The sequence below is a fragment of the Phascolarctos cinereus genome, unplaced genomic scaffold (assembly GCF_003287225.1).
Source record: "Phascolarctos cinereus isolate Bilbo 61053 unplaced genomic scaffold, phaCin_HiC Scaffold_5;HRSCAF=322, whole genome shotgun sequence".
In the NCBI taxonomy this organism is placed as follows: domain Eukaryota; kingdom Metazoa; phylum Chordata; class Mammalia; order Diprotodontia; family Phascolarctidae; genus Phascolarctos; species Phascolarctos cinereus.
Window position 1 is genome coordinate 29,296,025 of NW_027555958.1, and position 18,732 is coordinate 29,314,756.

Consider the following 18,732-nt stretch of genomic DNA (forward strand, 5'->3'; position numbering starts at 1 on the left):
AACACTGAATCTGAAGTCAGGAAACGGCAGAAATGGGCAAACAAAAAAAAGGGCCACACTATAACCAACTATCACAGTGGCAGGGACACTCAAGACACAAATGCAAGAGAAGAGAATGACCAAAAAACATCTCCAAGCAAAGCGTCAGACAAAAACACAGCTTGGCACAAACTTAATGAGAATTCCTGGAAGAAATGAAGAATTAAAAAAATCTCTTTACAAATGGAATGAGAGATCTTGAGGAATAAATTGGAAAAGAAATGAGAGCTATGGAAGAAAGAACTGGAAAGAGGATTAACAATTCATCGTGAGATATTCAAAACTTTGCCCAACCAACAAACTCCTTGAGAATTCGAATGGACCTGATGGAAGTCAAAGACTTCATGAGGCAACAAGATATATTAAAATTAAGTCAAAAGATTGGAGAAAAAAAAACAGAAGAAAAGGTAAAGTCTCTCTTAGCAAAAACAAGTAACCTGGAAAAGAGATCGAGGAGAGATAATTTAAAAATCACCGGACTGCCTCAAAGCTATGACCAAAAAAAGAGCCTAGACATCCTATTTCAAGATATGTTAAAAGAAAACTGCCCAGATCTTAGAACAAGAGGGCAAAGTGGAAACATAAAGAATCCACCATCCCCTCCTGGAAGTAATTCCAAAATGAAAACTCCAAGGAACATCAGAGCCAGAATCCAGAGCTTCTAGGTCAAATTAAAAATACTGCAAGCAGCCCAAAAGAAAGAACTCAAGACCTGAAAAGCCACCATCTGGATCCTCCATGATTCAGCAGCCATCATGATTAAAGGAGCAGGGAACCTGGAGTATGACATTCCAGAAGGCAACGAATATGGACTTACAGATGAGAATAAGCAAAACTGAGTGCAATCTTATAGGGGAATAAATGGACCTTTAATGACTGTAGGATTTCTAAGCATTCCTGATGAAAAGACCAGAGCTGCTCAGAAACTTAGAAGTTCAAACACAGATGTGAAAAGAAGCATAAAAAATAAATATTAACGAACAATGACAAAGGACCAAACAGGATAAATGGCTTTCTTTCCAATGTGGGGAGGTGATATGTGTTTCTTCTCTGAATCCATCATCATCAGGGTCCACAGAGGGAGTCCAATTAGACAAGGTCTGGGAGTAGGTCTGTTATGTCTTGATGATCTTAAGAATGGAAAGGGAAAGAGGAATATACGAGGGAGAAAGAAAAAATTATCTTACATAATCAGGGCATAAAAGTAAACAGTTAAACTAACAACAAAAAGGGAGAGGGGGGAAGCAGCTAACACTTGAATTTTACTCTCACCCAAACTGGTCAAAGACAGACACAAAGCTGGGTAAAAAAAATCCACTTCATTCTAAGGAAGATAGGAGGGAAAAGGGAGAAGGGGAAAAGAGAATTAAAGGGAAGGTACACGAAGAGAGGAATGGGTACTAAGCAAAACAAACTCTTAGGATGTACAAAAATATTTAGTTATTTTGAGGTGGCAAAGGATGAGAATCTGAGGGAATGTCCACAAACTGGGGAATGGAGGAATAAGTGCTGGTACAGAAATGTGATGGAATACCACTGTGCTGAATGAGCCCTTATCAGCAACATGACCAACCAAGACTCCAGAGCACTAACGATGCAAAATTCTACTGCCTCCTGACAGAAGATGAAGGACCCAGAATGCAGAATGAGACAGGCATTTTTTAGGACATGGCCGATGTAGAAAACTGCTCTGACCATACATATGTTTGCAATGAGTTATTTTTTTTTCTTTCCCCCTTCTCATGTTCTTAACTAGGGGTGGGAGGATGAGATGACTCTTGGCTGATTAAAACAAATTTAAAAAAAAGTAACTGTGAATGAATGAAAAGAACTCCCCCCCCCCACAATGTTTGCTTAAGAGAACAAACTGTTGGGGCAGCTAGGTGGCGCTGTGGATACAGCACCGGCCCTGGAGTCAGGGAGACCCGAGTTCAAATTCTTATTAAGATACTTGACACTTACTAGCTGTGTGACCCTGGGCAAGTCACTTAACTCCACTGCCTACAAAGAGAGAGAGAGAGAGAGAGAGAGAGAGAGAGAGAGAGAGAGAGAGAGAGAAAATAAACTGTTTTCAAATGCAAAAACAGGGAAAAGCTCTGGATTGAGTCAGGGAGCAAGTACTTTTAATCCTGGGTGTATAAACGGGCTGTATAGTCTTGGGCACGCTGATGCCCCTTTCTTCCACTATAAATGAAGAAAGTGCTCCAATCATCACTCCAAGGTCTACTGGACTCGGATTCTGTGACTCACTCAAGCAGAAGGATTTACATACAAACATGCTAATTATCAATTATCTTTATTTCTTAAGCAAGTCTGACACGGGCCTCAGGGGAACCACTGTTGATCACCCATGTGAGTTACTGAAAAATAAGACAACGTATTTCTTTAAAACGATCTATTCCAATTTCCCACCAATACAGATGGGTCTGTTTGGCAGTTGATCCAAATGAGTTTAATACCATGAGAGTGTCTATTATGAAAGTTAAACAAGCTCCTCTCACAAACCATCAACAATAAATGTTCTTCAATAACCTGATCTTTATCCACTAGATTTGCATTCTATGCCATTTCCAGAACTGGCCGGCCTAACCTGCTCACTCTGCAGACGGGCTGGCAGAGGGTCTGCAGGGAAGGAGTTTGTCTGAGGTCCTGCTGCCAGTTAAAGGCAGAGCCAGGATCCCAACTCCAACTTCCAAACTCCCATTCTGGCACTCTTGCAACTACGTCACGTGGAGACATGGCAGCCTTCCGTTGGATGGACATCTCCTGACAGACATGAAGAAAAATGGACTCAACTTTTAAAAAGCTGAAATAACCAGAATCTTCTCACGTGAGTAATCATTCCAAAATATGCAGGAGCCTGAGAGTCGCCTCAAACTACATTTGATTCTATATTCTTTATACAGCTTTTCTATGATGACTAAAGAAATCTCAAACAGGCTAAAAATAAAAAAAGCCAATGTCTGCCAAAGCAAACCAGCTTAAACATATCACTTGCACCTAGTGGCCAAGAGGGCCATCAGAGTGGCCAAGAATTCACACAAAGGTCATGGTCAATAATGACTCATATTCATACATACATCCTACTTCTATTGGCTCTTTTTTTTAAAATAAGGCAAATGAAAACATTCAGAAGTTTCAACAGGTAAACTGAAAAGGTCATCAAAGCCCCTCCAAGCAGAACACGGACACGTCTTTTAATATATTTTGTAGATATTTATATATATTTTAAATCAAACACAATTAAATAGAATATGGTTTAGGTACATGAATACTTGGGCATCAGAGGAGTAATAGAGGTGGTACACAGTACCAAAAACCTATACACAGCCTTTCTGTTTCTTCTTATTGACAATACACAGTGTGCCTTTATACAATCAAATATTGCAATGGAATAACATTCTGTATTCATTCAGACTCTCAAGAACAGAGATGATCGATAATCTTTATAAAGTGATTTTTTTCCAAGTCCTTTGACAAAAAAGCAGTAACAGGAAAAAAAAAAGCCTTCCCTACCCCATCAAAACAGAAACATCTCACAAAGAAATATGGGCAAAAACATAATGGAGTGATACCCAAAGTTGTGCTGCCCTGCTGAACCGCTTCATGAACTGAGCAGAAACATGGCAGGGTCTGTTTATTGTCTCAATGACAGTGAAAGGAGTAAAGGTCACCAGTGGCAAAATTCCAAACGACCAGCAGAAGCAGGAGGTGGGGTAACTGCCAAACAGAATTGAGTGATCTAAATTTTTTTTTCTTCTTTAAAAAAAAAAAAACAGTCCTATCTGGGAACACACATCCTAGTTCGAGGACAGCACAAGATGAAAAACTGGAGTGAATCATTATGATATAATCAATAAACCAATCGGTATTTTTAAATATGCTGCTTCTTCTAAATGCTTTTCAGACAAGGAGTAGTAATCGGAGAGCAGGGAGACTTTGACATTCACACATGGCATTCTTAATTGCACCTTCGGCCTTGTGTTAGCAACACAGTTACACCAGTGAAACACTGGTTTTTTAAACATTTTGCATCTCGGAAGCTAGTTAAAAGGCAAAATTCTATACCTCTACCAAAGGCGAGAAGAGTGTAGTCACTTCACTCATGGCCTGTTACTTTCCTTCAAAATTAATGCTTCTGCGAAGGAAGGAAATACATTTAGTTTGTAACTAATACTCACCTAGTTTTGGTTAAGGAAAGCAAACCAACAGAGCTCCTAGCCCGCATGCCTTCCCAAGGACATTTTTAGGATAGGGCAGAATCTTCTTAGACACTTACTCTGTAGTCTTCAAAATGTGTGATTATTACTGTGAGTAACATTAGCAATAGAACCAGTGCTAAGCTTCCCCTCACACCTCCTAGCGTGAGTGGCCCAAGACTATTCCCGAGAGTTAAACAATCTCTCAAAAATGGCTTCTCACTGTTGTGAAGTCCATCAATCACATTCTTCTGGCAACAACATACAGACCACCCTCCGTCTCTTTAAATCTTCCCCATGTGTGCTACACGTGCAGTGACAGGCAGATTTCCATATGGGATGCTGCATTTGGTGTGGGAGGCCTTGGGTTGCTCCCAATTCTTCCTTAGGAAATGATGGCGGCATCAGTGATCAAAGTACAGTGCTTATTTTCATTGGCTGTGTTAAAGAAGAATCCAACCAAAGGAAAAAAGTTCACTCATCTTCAAAAGCAGATTTCCTTGATCTCAGGTCTAAAATCATAGCTGGAAAAAACCAGAAAGACTGAGTCAAACAACCTGGGTGATGCTCATTCATTATTTACTGATCACGTGGCTAGGTGATGAGACAAATACCAAACTATGGCAGCCTCTGCTGCCTATGAGATGGCCCTCTGGCTGGGAGGAAGAGAAAGAAGGCGGTGAGTGAGAGAAGAGCCTAGCACCGCTCTGCAGCCAGACAAAGTTTCATTAAAACAGGCTGGACTTCACAGAATCAAACTGTTCAAACTGCTTATCCAACGAGGGAGAGACTTGCCCAAGGTCATAGAGCCAGGACTGGCGAGACTACATCCAGAAGCAGCAAGGTTTTCTGGCCCTCTGGCTAGGCCTCCTTCCATTGCATCAATGCTGGGCTCTGAAGAGAGGGATGCAAGGTGACAAGATATATGGGTATGTCCTAAAATATAAATATAAGACCATTTGGACATACTGCATGCAAATCTTCTTCTAAAAGGTTGAATCTCCAAATCTATCTTTTCTGTATGACCTTCACATTAAATATATTAAATTAAATATATTATTGTCAGTTAATATAAGGCAGTCACCACAAAAAGTAGGCCTCTATTTCTATCTTATGACTCTATCTCACTTGCACACAGTGGCAGAAATAGAGCAGTGTAGATAAAAACCGTCTCAACCAAGGCTTCCTTCCTAGTACAGAAGCACATTCTGCACATGGAACAGAGGGTGCTTCTGCTGGAAATACACTCCCACTGTCATTCAAAGATGCTCAGAAATGGTTCAATGCAGAAAAGCCCACGCTGAAGCAGGTACTACCGCAAAGCTTAAAGGAGTGATGAAGGAGGCGGCGGTCGAGGCCACATCTAGATACCAAATCCCCAAACTCATCAGATAATTCCTTTCTCTGTGTCTTCCAGCTACTGCTTACGTGAGTCATCCAGGGCAAACTTGATGTCCTTTCTGAGCACCTAAGCAGAGTCTACCTATCTTCCTTTCAAGAAAGTCCTTACTTATACACTTTGCTTAGGTGGAGGTCTGAGGCTGACATTGGGTTTGAACTTTCTCCAAATATTCTCAGAGGACTTGATTTAGAAACAGATTTCAACAGAAAGGAGATTCCATTCAGTCACACAAAGTGGCTAAGCAACAATGAAAGAGCACCATGTGGTTAGCTGGGTGGCCTTGATGTCCACTGTTACCTAAGCCACTCTAGCTAACTTCCTTAGATGTATCTGTGAATTCACTGGGCTCCTTCTGCCCCTCTTTCATGCCTTCTGGTCTGTGCTAGTTCTGTACTTGTCTTTCAATATATGCTCAACAAAGAGCCCACCACGTTGGCAGCCTCCTCTGTTCTTTTAATATCCCGGGCAGGGGAAAGCTGGGGGCAGGGAGCCAATGGAGGGTTCCAGCTTCTCACCACCCAACTGGCCCCCCTCACTCTGCAGTCAGAGATCCCTGACATCCGTTGTTACTTTTGCCCTACAAGGTATTGCTGCGGATAGGCTGCGGCAGCTTATGCCCACTAGGCATCTTCTCACTGCTCTTTGGGCCACTCATGATTCTGAGTCTTCTGATGTCATGGTATTTGATTGGCAACCACATAATCAATAAGCCCAACTGGCATTTTAAAGTACCTACTATCTATAATCACTGAGAATCACAAAAACAAACATGACGTAGTCCTAAGGCGCTCTCTGGAGTGTAACAGGATAGACTATCCTATCCATCAGCACGCATGTCTTGGACCGGGCTGGACGTATTTTTCACGCGTTTAATTTCTGCGGTGTGGCTAGCTAGTCCAATCTCCATTCTGTTACTACGGATTTTCTTTCACTGAAGCTCTGGAATGTTTTGGAGTATGGCACAGCCTAAATTAAGAACATCTGAAGGATATCACCATCAATAAGTGACTCTTTCATCTGGACTCAGATCCTTAAACAAATGTTATTTCTGGTCATCCCTCCTCCCTCCCCCACCCCACTGCTCTATTCAGCTTGCACAGAACTCACAAATACTGATGTGTGAACATGCTGCTTCTTCCTTTAGATTATACACTCCTTGAGGGCAAGGGCTATTCTTTTTATCTCTGTACGTCCAGCACTTAGAGCAGTGTTTGCCACACAGCCTAAAAATAAATACGTGAAAGCAAACACATATGTCTGTGTGTGCATTCATATCCTCTACCCATCTCCTTCAGTCACGTAAAGCCATCCTGGAATGCCCATCTCGTGCTTCTGCCTTGATGTGTGCAGGAACACTTTTTTTTTACAGGCATCACAACGCAGGCCTCGCCTTCTCTGAGGGGCAGAAGGAACATCTATGCTCTTTGCATCCTTTGTACAAAGACGACTTGCTAAACACAGTGTCAGGCGCACCGATGGGAAAGACCACAGTGGTGGCCATCCCGCGAGTGTCACTACAGAGATCAGGTCACTAAGAATCAATTGCAGATGTTTCATTTCACATCTATTTGTTTTCCTACTAGTTTCGTCTACAAATTTTCTTGGGATGGTCTGGCTGAGCTTGATTTCACATGTAGTCCGCTGCTGCTTTGTGAGGTGATAGAATCCACAGGTTTCATCCTCTTCCTCCATGATATTTTGCAAACGAACTTGTCTTCTAAATCAGCGGCATCACGGCTTGCTAAAGAATGCCTCTGTTTCTCAAAAAGAGCCAAAACCGACTGGCTAGGGTGGCTTCAATGACCATGCAATATTTAAAAATTTTTATTATTCTAACTTTTGTATTACATTTTCTTATTCTGGGGTACTTAATGGAATTCATTATCCTTCAACCCAAACTCTTCCTAAATTCCCTATTTTTGCCTACAGCACGGCACCATCCTTTCATTCACCCAGGTTTTACAATCTCAGAATCATCCTCAATTCTCAGCTCTCCTTCACCACACCCCCATCATATCCAATCAGTTGCTAAGTCCTATAGATTCTGTGTCCACTTCTCTCTCCTCCATTCCCTTTCTGTCCACCCACCCACACCAGCACATTCAATATCATTTTTAAAGAATTTGTTAAGCAAGTACTATGTCTCTATTACGGACTTTGAGAGGCAGAGGTGAGGAAGGAGAGCACTGAATAGCAGTCCAGGATAGAAAGGGATAAGGGCTTGAACCAGGATGATAGCCTAGTGGGTAGACAGAAGGGCATGGATGGAAGTGTAACAGAAAAACAAAACATAGCAACTGACAGGTGGTGGGGGGAGTGGGAAGTGTTGACCTGTATCACTCATATCCCAATGGCCACTACCTTAGGATAGAGATGGTTTCATTCTTCGTATAAGTATCCACAATTCCTGGTATACAGTAGGAACTTAATAAATGCTGGTTGATGAACGGACCAAACCAGGTGAACGTGACCAGTTTTACACGAGTCTGGTGAGAATGTGAATCTTTACCTTGGTGGACTTCTCTAACGGAGAGTCATACTGTGCCTGCTGCATCACATCATTGACTATCATCTTTGCTATCTTCCAAGCCATCTCTTCTTGGGCCTAAAACAAAGCATTCAGCAGCTGGCTCAGACGCATTTAAGACAATGCTCCAGTCCCACATGGGTTCTCTAACATAAGCCCACTTTGTGTGGATAGCCTCTAGGTAACCTGAGAGCCTCCGCTTCCATCCAGCCTGCAGTCTTATTTCATGTGATTCTCCCAGGCACCCTGTGAGACAGGCAGCGGTACAAGGCTTCTAACCCCCAGGTTACATGAGGAACCCAAAGGCCAGACTTCAGCGACTGGTGACTGAGCACAAGTTTTCTGGCACCTTGGCTGGTACACTTTCCATTAATCATAGTTATGAGAGAAGTTAGGCTGTTACTCTGGTCCTAGAGGTTAAAATGCCACTCCCTTCTTCTCAGAAATAACTAATCAGCACTGAATATAAGGAACAATTTTGTGCTGTTTGACCAAGGCAAAAAAAATGATCCTTCTGATCTGCTTAGAGGACTAAAAGTAAATTTTGAGTTACCACAAAGAGGCTGACCCTAGGGAGTCAAAGAAGCCATTCCAGCCCCCCCCCCCAAGAAATAAGCTCAGTTTTAGTGCATTTATTTACCAGGTAGACGAGTCTATTTCTTACAGTTGTAGAATAAGATAGAGATATGTAGTAAGTGACAGAGCATTAACACCTACCCTCTGGTCACCAAATTATCCTCAGCTAGACTGAATATTGCAATTAGAAAGGAGACCAGGGGGCCACAAAGGTACTACTCTTCCTAATAAAGTCCTGGGCAATGGGAGCCCTTTGATTTCACCAAACTGCTGAAATCCTGGTGGTCTCATTTAAAGGGAGCCTAAATAAGAGAGGAAATGGCACCTTACTCAGAGGGAATGAGATGTATAACCAGGTATTTATTCTTACTTGGAAAAAAAATTACCTCATCAGTGTTTCCCTGCACCCATTTCTTCATGGCTTGTGAGAACATGGATCCTATTTAAAAAAAAACAAAACAAACAACAAAAACCCAAAATTGATTATAGTTTTCCAGGTCTGATTTCATATATTCATGAAGTGCCTGAACCTCTCTTTTGATAAACCCCACATCCAAGGTTAGACACAATAGGGTAGTTTTATTTTTTAACTTCTTCCCAAGACTAGACAATCAGCACACAACCACTGATAAAATATTTTTCTTCAGGAAAATCAACATTTCTCTTGCAGAGACAGAAGACAGAACATAAAATTCACTTAGTATCTGGCTAGGTCTTTTTCAGTTATGCAAAAATGCTTTAGGTTTGGGGCCCTGCTCTCTTCCCTCTATACTCTCTCTGGGTCTTATGACAAACATAGCAGGTACCCCTAGAAAGTGGTCCCAGCAAGCCCAAGTCCACTCTGCCCCAGGGCACCCTCTCTTATTAGTAGAGAGATAAAAAGGTACCATCCCTAGTCATGAGGAGGCAACAACAGTACCTGCTGCCTAAATATGTGGGCTTCCTTTAGTCTGTGCCAGAAGGACTCAGCCAGATCCGTGAATCTCCCCCACCCAGCTAGCTAGTACAGAACTCCATGCAGCAACGCACCCAGCCCTGCTGACGCTTAAAGACCAAATGACCATCCAGCTCCTTCAGAAAATCCAACCCTCTCCGCCACCTCAGGCCCCTGCTCATGACATCCCTTTTTGCTGATATCCCTCCTCCAACTTCCCCACTGAGCCAACCTCAATGAAAAGCTGTAATCACTACTGAAAAACAAAACAAAACTGTACCAGTTGGAAGTCTCCTCTCTGGAACAAGTACAAAACCAAAGACAGTAAGTAACCTTACCACCTCTCATGTGTTTAACTCTCATCTCTATGCCAGTTAGAGAAAGGTCACTGCTCCCTGAACTTCAGTTTTGCACCACCAATGGCCTACTGGACGTTTTAAAGTGGATGTCCCCGACGTGATATATAAAACTGAACTCGTCTCTCTTCCAAATGGCTTAATTCTGTCAAAGGCATAACCATCCCCCAGGCTCACAGCCTCAGCACTACCCTCTCCTCCTCATTCTCCTCAGCCCACACGAGCTCTGGCTGCCAGACCTGGCCTAACTTCCCTCCCTCACATCTGACCTCTTTCTCCACTTACACAGCTACCACCCCATGCTCCTTAGTGCACCTCAGCCACAGCTGCTCCACTGGTCTCCCTGGCTCAAGTCTCTGAACACTGGTCTCTCCCAAACACTGCTGCCAAAGGAATTCTCCTCATGTGCCGATCTAACCATGTGACTCTGCTGCTCAATCAACCGCAGTGGCCCTCTAGTGCCCCCGGGACTGAACACACACTACCCTGCCTGGATTTGGAAGCCCTCTCCGCTCCGGCCCACCCTGTACTTGTGAGCTTCACCAGACATCACTCCTGCTCTGGGGCTCTGTGACCTTACGGAACTGCCCTTTCCTCTGCTCTTCACACATGTCTCCTGCCTCGCACCTTTGCCTTGGCTGTCACCTCCACATCAGACTCAACCAAAGCCCCGCCTTCTACAAGAAGACTTTCCTAAAGCCTCCCCACTCCCAGGACTCTCCCTCCGACTATGCTGTACTTTATGATTCTCTCCACTGATTCTGTCTGTACTCAAGGACACCTTGTCTTCCCCACCAGAACATAATCTTGTGAACAAGAATGGCCTCATTCTTGGTACCTGTATACCTCAAGAGCCTAGCTACTGATCTTCCTCTTAAACTACCCTGCATTACCTGTCATACACCCACATTTTTGTATGCATATGTATCTGCTGATGCACTTTCTATTTATGTTCTGTACACTGTTAAATACACCTGCTATCTCCACCATTAGAATGAGCTCACCGTAAGTAGGAATTAAGCCATTTTGTGTACTTGTATCTCCAGTGCCTAGTACAGTGGCAGGCATACAGCAGGTGCTTAATAAATGCTCTGTTGAGTGATTATTAATCTTAAACAGGTTAAGGGCTATATGAAATCTTTAGCTTTTGCAAAAATGAACTTACTTGAATTTGTTTTTGAATTCACATAAATTAATTTCTTTACCTAAAGCAATTCAGTCAATCAAGTTACAACTCAGAGTTTCTAATTATCCTCTTAACGACTGCACATTGGCTTCTGAAATCTTCATTTATCAGGGGAAACCAAATACTGTGAAACTCAAGTCAGTTTCTAAGATGTGTAGGAAGCAAAAAGCACTCTGCATTCAATTCTTGAATAAAATCACAGTGATATTTGCCCAACTTAGCTTTTATTGACTGAAACAGTGAGATCTATTTCTGTCTGACAGTTGCCATTTGTTCACTGATCATTGAACTTTTTATGTGATTGTGGTACATTATGGCATCTCAAGACACCCTGTAAGTCCAACTTTGATTTAGAGCAGAGGTTCCCAAACCTAGCACCCCCTTTTAAAAAAAAATTACTAAGCACCCCTCTGGAAATCTACTTTCTTTAACGCTTTTTTTAAAAAATCTGCATCATTTGAAAAATATATAAAATAGTTTTGTTTAACAATGACACATCTTTAATAATTTATTTTAAATTTGTGGGTTTGAAATTTTGATGACGCAATACTGCATCATGTAACCATATACTATCATATCATAAACAAGTCATTACATGCACATATTCCTGCTGATGCATGCCAGACTTCCCAACAATGCATATAACCTGTCAGTGGATTTGACTACTGTTCAGTTATAACTTGAATTTTATGTGTTTATTTGGAAACTAATGTAATCATTGTGATTTATTTTTATTCAACACTCCCAATTGCATCTGAGGCTACTACCACTCCCCACTGGATTGTTCTAGTGCCCCCCAGAGAGCAGTATCACCCACTCTGGGAACCTCGGATTTAGAGGGCCATCCTGAAACAAAGTGGTGACTAAACAAAATATTACTGTTATCTCAAGTATTTTTTAAGAGATTTCAATTAAATTTGACTCACGGGCAGGAGTTACAAAGATGACTTCACTGAATAGTTTAGATTTCCTAAAACTATAGTCAATCCTTAACATTCATGCATTTAATTTTCATGACTTTAAGCATTTGCATGATTTTAATTGGTGACCTCATTTTTACTTTTACGTTAGCAACTGTACACATCTGCCACCATGCATAGTAGAGAAAGAAATGACAGGTGCTGTATGCAAGTTTATGGTATCCTGGTATCCTACCAGGAGCTTCACTGGTCTTGTTCACCCTACCACTGGAAAGAGTAGCCCCATCCCCATCCCCTACCCCATGCATTCACTGCATATTTCCATTGTTTGCCTTTAAAACTCAACTTTTGTGTTGCAACTATGCCCCCAAAGTGGAGAGCAAGTCCTCTGGGCTCTAAGCCCAAGCATGCAAAGTCAGTGATGCAGCTTAGCGAGAAAATAAGTGTTAGATAAACTCCATGCATACTGGCCACAAGCTTGGTGTTAACAAATTGATAATTTGTTATATTCACAAAAGGAGGAAAGTATTTATAGTACTGTAGATTCCATGTGTTATGAAAGGTGAATATTATCTGAAATAAATGTTTTCTTTTTAAAGTAAGAAAGCTGTTAGCACACAAGGTCACAGAATTCTAGGGAACTATTAGTGAGAAAAAATGTTTTACAAGTTACCAATTTTATTTTGTGTACTGCATTTTATGGGTAATTTCACGGTTACTGTTAGGCAAAGTGCATATTAACAGAATTAATGTTTTATTGTAAAGAACCATATGCAGAAAAGTATATTATTTCGGAAATCTCTAGAGAAAGGTTACAGTTTTTGGTGGGTGCAGGAACCTAACCCCCTATTTTTCCCATAGGTTCAATGTATCCACATGTTACTTTTTTTTTAACTTCTGCGCTGTTTTTAGGAACATTACCCCTACAAAAGCTGAGACTCACTGTACTGCTTCTAAGTGTATAACGTAATGGCCTAAGAGCCAGCTTTGTGAAGAACGTGCCGGGCACAAGTTGAATAAGAAAATAAAGAATTTACTTCATAAAGTCTACTCTGGCCTTTGCACCTGAAGTTACCTTAATGACTATCATTGTACCAATACGAAGGAAGACTCAGTCTTAAGTGTAAAGAATACCACAAACCTCTGGATTTCTTTACATCAGGCTCAGGCTCAGATTCCCGGATGAACTGCCCTAGGTCACTGACTCTCCCAAAGGTCATCTTCCTGAAGGGAAGAGGATAAGGAAATGACAAACTGCAAGAGTCAGCTCCAATCTTCACGAGGAAAATGTTATTATTACTCATCTCTACATAGCTGTCTAGAAAAACGGCAACTACTGTGTGGCCCACTTAGAGCAGCCTTATTTCATTTAAAGTGGGATTATTTAACCAGAACACACAGAAGAGAAGTTGGGACTACCATTTAATAAACGGTGCAACCAATCAAAATTTCAAACAATGGAAATGATCTTTTTCACAGACTTTCCGGAATCACAGAGTTGCAAAGCACTTTAGAAATCCCTATATTTTGACTCTATTATTTTATAGCTAAGAACATCGAAACCTCTTTGTCTAATCCTATATTTTATACAACAAAACATGTGGAAATGAAGCTATAGGTGAGTGCATTTATTCCTAAAAAACCCAACTCACATCTCTGGTGAAGCATTAATTCTTTTGGACCCTGGGGATACTATTTACTAAATGACTATTATAAAGAACTAAAAAAGTACCTGAGAGCTTATAAAAAAACGGACAGACTCAAAGTTCTTAAGTTCTTTCATTTGGCTCAATCCACCATCAATTCTTATTGCCCAATTGCTGCCCATTTAAAACCAAGGAAAGGCTGGGAGTGGTAGTGCATATGTGTAAGCCCCTTCTGTCACAGACAGCTGGTGGATCACTCACAGCTGCAGTGGGCTAAGGGGACTGAGTGCCAACACTAATGAGGCGAGGCCCAAGAGCCGGGGGCCATCAGGTCACCTTGGGAGGAGTGGACCAGCCCCGTTCAGAGACGGAGCAGGTCAAATCCACATGCTAGTGGGCAATGGCATTAGCACCATAAGTGACCTCTGTACTTCCAGCCTGGGCTAGATACAGAAACGTCCTATCAATCAAATCAGTAAAAGGTTTTGTTCTATTCTCTGTATTTTTAAGGGTTTTCATTCTTCCAAATAATTCTACTCATCTGACAAAACCGAAACTAACCCCAAAGGAATCTCTTTTTCAAGGCTGTGTAGGATGGTGGCAATAGTCAGTAGGGAGGATAACCTCCCCCTTAGAGGCTGCAGGCTACATTGGACTCCCAGTTATTTTGGGTGGGAAATGACAGACCTGTGAATGTTATTTCACAGAAGGAAAAAAAAATGAATAAGTCTAATACAGGGCCATGTTACAGGGGGATTCTAGGGTCCAAATGATAGCTGGTCTTTAAGGATAAAATCATGCAATTTCCTAAGCAGAGAAGAATGACGCGGCAAGTTTTAGTTCCCCAACTTATAAAGGCTTATTGGCTTTTAAAAAAATATATATCTTATATATCTGGATCACTGATGATCAAAGACCGCTCTAACACATGATTTCACTAGTAAGTAAAATCTGCTAAGCACCTCATGTACATTTGGGATTCCTCAATACAAGAAAATTGAAAAGGTATAAAGTAGATGAAACCCACGACAGCGGCAAAAATCTGCCACTATATCACTTTACCCTGCGTATGTCCGCTGATATAAGGATTCAGGATCCAGACTTGCAGCATCTACAATTATTGCTTCATCAAAATTTTTCAGGATTTTAACATTGGCCTTCTTCACACTGAACTACAACAGAAATTCCACATGTTAGTGCCAAATGCAGGAAACAAATTCACCTGGAGTTTTCTGAATCACATAGGTTACAGTACTAATAACTGCTGCCTCTACTGTCAGGGCTATTAAGTTGAAGTCACAGGGGCAAAGAGTTACCCAGCCATGCAAGAAATGATCTACCATGTATCCCAAGGCAGCTTATTGCTTACAAAATACTACAAAGCAACAAATCCAAAGTAAAAAGAAAGCCAAAAAAGAAAAGTAGTAGGACAATTTTTTGTCTATGAACATTCTGATAAACACTGGATAACCAAAATCTACAAGCTGACGCAAATTTGTATGATTAAGATCCATGCCCAATGGCTAAGTGGTCAACACCCACTGTCAATAACTCCTCGAAAAACCATTTACACTATTCAGTAATCCAGGAAATGAAAATGTGTTTAAAAAGTCAGACACATTATACCCATTATGTCGGCAAAGCAGTTCACTAAGACCCCAAATACAAAGCTATGATTTTTCTAATGTGAAAAGCCCCTAGAAGGATTCAGGAAAGAAATGAAACCTCATCACATTCAGGCAACTTCAGTTTTATGCATGAGCACCAGGTTCAGAGCTCATGCTGTTGCTACCTCCTCAGCTCAATTAACATCCAGGCTCGAAACAAGCCAGGACTTCCAGTCTTACCCCACTGAGCCCTTTAACACCAGACTGGTTTGAATCCCACCTCTACTAAGTGTCAAAGCATTAAACCTCTGAGTCAATGGACCAAGATTAGAAGATCTATTTTTCTTCCAGAGACCACAGTGACTTTTAAAAGCAGGCTTCTGCTTCAAAGAGATTCCACGAGGCACAGTGTCTAGCTGGTTAGTACCTCTCAAGCTGGGAACAGCCTACAGAGATGAAATGCCCAAGAAACATTCCTGGAAACAAAGGAACATCAGTGCTGTCTGTACATTTACTTAGGAGATGGAAAAGAAGCCATCAGGGAAAAGAGGAAACTGATCCTAGGGTTGGTCCTGCATAAAACTGAACTGTCTCCTGACTGAAATGGAAACACTGGCTCCAGTGACCTTTTACAGCCAGAAGATGATGAGAGCCAAATTGGACTTAGGCTGGGCTCTGTAATTCTTTCAAGATAATAGCCAGAAAGCACTTCCAGGAAGCATTATATATTTTCACTTTCACTGTTTAACCTCAAAGCCCAAGGCAAGATAGCCATCTGCAATATCTGATAGCCCCTTTGGAGGGGCTTTGGAGGACCGGAAGTGCATCTATCAGGTCACACCAAACTACCTTATAAGCCCTGCTGACAGCACTTCTATCTCTGCATAGCTTGACTAAAAAGAGTAGTCAGCCCGACAAGGTAAACAGTAAGAACTGAGAATAACCCAGTCCAAAAGGTTAAAGTTGGGGGTCACTGGGGACATTGCTATTTTTCAAAATATCATCTTCTCTGGGCCTCTTTAATGCTCAGAAAATAAAAAGCCCAGGCTATAAAATCCCGAGGCTGGCATTCATCAGCTCAGCAGAGTGGGGGGAAAGCTGGCTTCAAAGTAGGAAGGTACAAGGAAGGGAGGAGCCTGGAGTCCCAGTTCTGTTACCTGTGGCTGGCTAACCTCAGACAAACCCTTTAACCCTAAAGGTGAGCCATCTCCTCACCAACTGCATCCAGACTGTCATTACTCTCCCTATGCCATTTCAGCTGGTCTGGCTGTCTCCAGATTCTCCCCTCTTTAATTCACCAAGCATTATTATAATGGAATCTTTCTACATCACAAATCTAATCACATAACCATGGGCTCAAAAACCTCACGCTTCCTCATCGCTTACCAAACAAAATCCAGATTCCTTCTCTTAGCATTTAAGACCTCCAGCCTTGGTCCTAGCCTTTGGCCCACCTCTCCAGCCTGACAAACAACCATTCTCTAAGTGCGGCCAGTGTCCTGCCAACATAGACTATGCACCGTTCCCGAGCAGTCCCTGTGCAGTCCTACTTTCCTGCCTTTATTCAAGTTCCCCCAAGAACTGCCTCCAGCCCCTAATTCCAACTCCTACCTTTCCTCCAGGCCAAGCTCAATGGCCATGTTCTCCTTCGTGTCTTCTTTGATCTCCCCACCCAAAGGCCATCTCTTCTCCTCCTCCTCTGCCCTCCAATAGCAAAGTGCCCTGCTGTCACCTTCTGCCTTGTATTAAATTACTTAGGCACATGTCTCATCTCCCCTACTAGAAGGCATGCTTTTTATTCATCTCTATGCCCCCGCCCCAAAGAAAGCACTTAGTAGATGCCTGACAAATGTTTTCTGACTAGATAAATAACACATGTGAAAGCAGTTCTAAGACCACAAAGTACTCTCTACATACGGTATCATTACAAGTCAAAATCATAGAAAAGCCATGAAAACAGCTTCTCACACAGCAAAATTAAAGCTTAAAAAGACACAATGTTTCAAGCCACCACAGCATTTCTCCTCCTTTATTCTATACAGAAAGCATCTTAACAATAGTCATTGAACATGACTAATGTGGAAATATGTTTTACATTACACATGTATAACCTATATCAGACTGCTTGCCATCTTGAGGAGGGGAGGGAGAAAAATCTGGAACTCAAAATCTTTCAAAAAATGAATGATGAAAATTGTCTTTACGTGTAATTGGAAAAAATAAAATTTTTAAAAATTAAAATAAAATAGTCGTTCAACTTCACATATATAACCTATATAAAACTGCTTGCCTTCTCAATGACGGGGTGGGAAGAGAGAGAGAGAATTTGGAGCTCAAATTTTTTAAAGATGAATGCTAAAAACTGTTTTTACATGGTAATTTGAAAAAAATAAAATGTTTAAAAAACTGTCGTTTAAATTTCTAGTTTATCCCAAGCAGAGCTGCCTGCATCAAAAGAGATGAATTCACAGACCAGTTCATAACTAGCTATTCAAGCAAAGTAAGGATGATATCATGAAGGGTAACTACCACTGCCTTCCACAAAACATAGCTATAGTGCCACAGAACAATGGACTAGATTGACCTCTGCTCCGACCCAGTGTGAGATTCCTTATGATTTTAATGGTGTCACAAAGAAAAGCTAAACATAAGAAATAAGAAACACCCCTTCTGGGGTTAACCAATGTGTCACTGTGCTGATACCCTTGAATACTTAGTTTAAAATATATGCAGACCATAAGATGGATGTACTGCATTTCCCTGTTCACCTCTAACTTAAAAGTGATACAAGGTCTGAGGAGCTCATTAGCAGCCTTTGATGCATAAACTCCTAGCTCCAGAAGATGACCAGTTTGTACCTGAGCAGAACCATCAGAGCCACTTGAATGAGACTCGTGGTCAGGAGGGCCCCCAGAGCCAGCAATGGTCAGTGCAATATTTCCTCCTGGAAATTCATCGCCTCGTACTGAATGGATAAGGTCGTTCAAGTACTTATAATAAAGATTGCTGGACAGGAAGCCAGGCAAAAAGACCTACAACAAAGCACAAGCATTCTTTTTAATAACAAGCAGAAATGGGACAGAACTTCAGCCGGAGACCACTCCGAGCCCCTTGGTCACCTTCTCCATCGTTGTCCAGGCCTGACGCAGTGGAGTAGTAAAACAGCTTGGGAGGGGCCCTCCTTCCCTGCAGATGTTGGATTCAATTTCTAATCTGACAAAGTCATCAAATCCAAGAGGATGTGTAGCTTGAAGGGAGAAGTACCTGTGGCAAGAAAAGAGAAAGACGGGTCACAGAAGCCCAAGTACCCTCAATTCCAAATAAGACGCCAGCCAACTAT

The 18,732-nt window shown here is 41.7% G+C and overlaps 1 protein-coding gene across 4 annotated transcripts in view; it reads right to left on the reverse strand.

Moving 5' to 3' along the window:
- Positions 1-3,234: 3,234 nt before the first annotated feature.
- AKAP10 (A-kinase anchoring protein 10) overlaps positions 3,235-18,732 on the reverse strand; it is a 53,595-nt gene continuing 38,097 nt past the window's right edge. For 3 of the 4 annotated variants that reach the window (XM_078154755.1, XM_021006956.2, XM_021006957.2), the window contains 7 exons: positions 18,512-18,656; positions 18,251-18,424; positions 14,848-14,957; positions 13,281-13,363; positions 9,130-9,182; positions 8,150-8,245; positions 3,235-4,762 (listed from right to left, as the gene is read on the reverse strand). In XM_078154755.1, the coding sequence (XP_078010881.1) occupies positions 4,757-4,762; positions 8,150-8,245; positions 9,130-9,182; positions 13,281-13,363; positions 14,848-14,957; positions 18,251-18,424; positions 18,512-18,656 (667 nt within the window). In that variant the 3' untranslated portion in view covers positions 3,235-4,756. The other variant, XM_078154754.1, reaches the window with a different exon arrangement.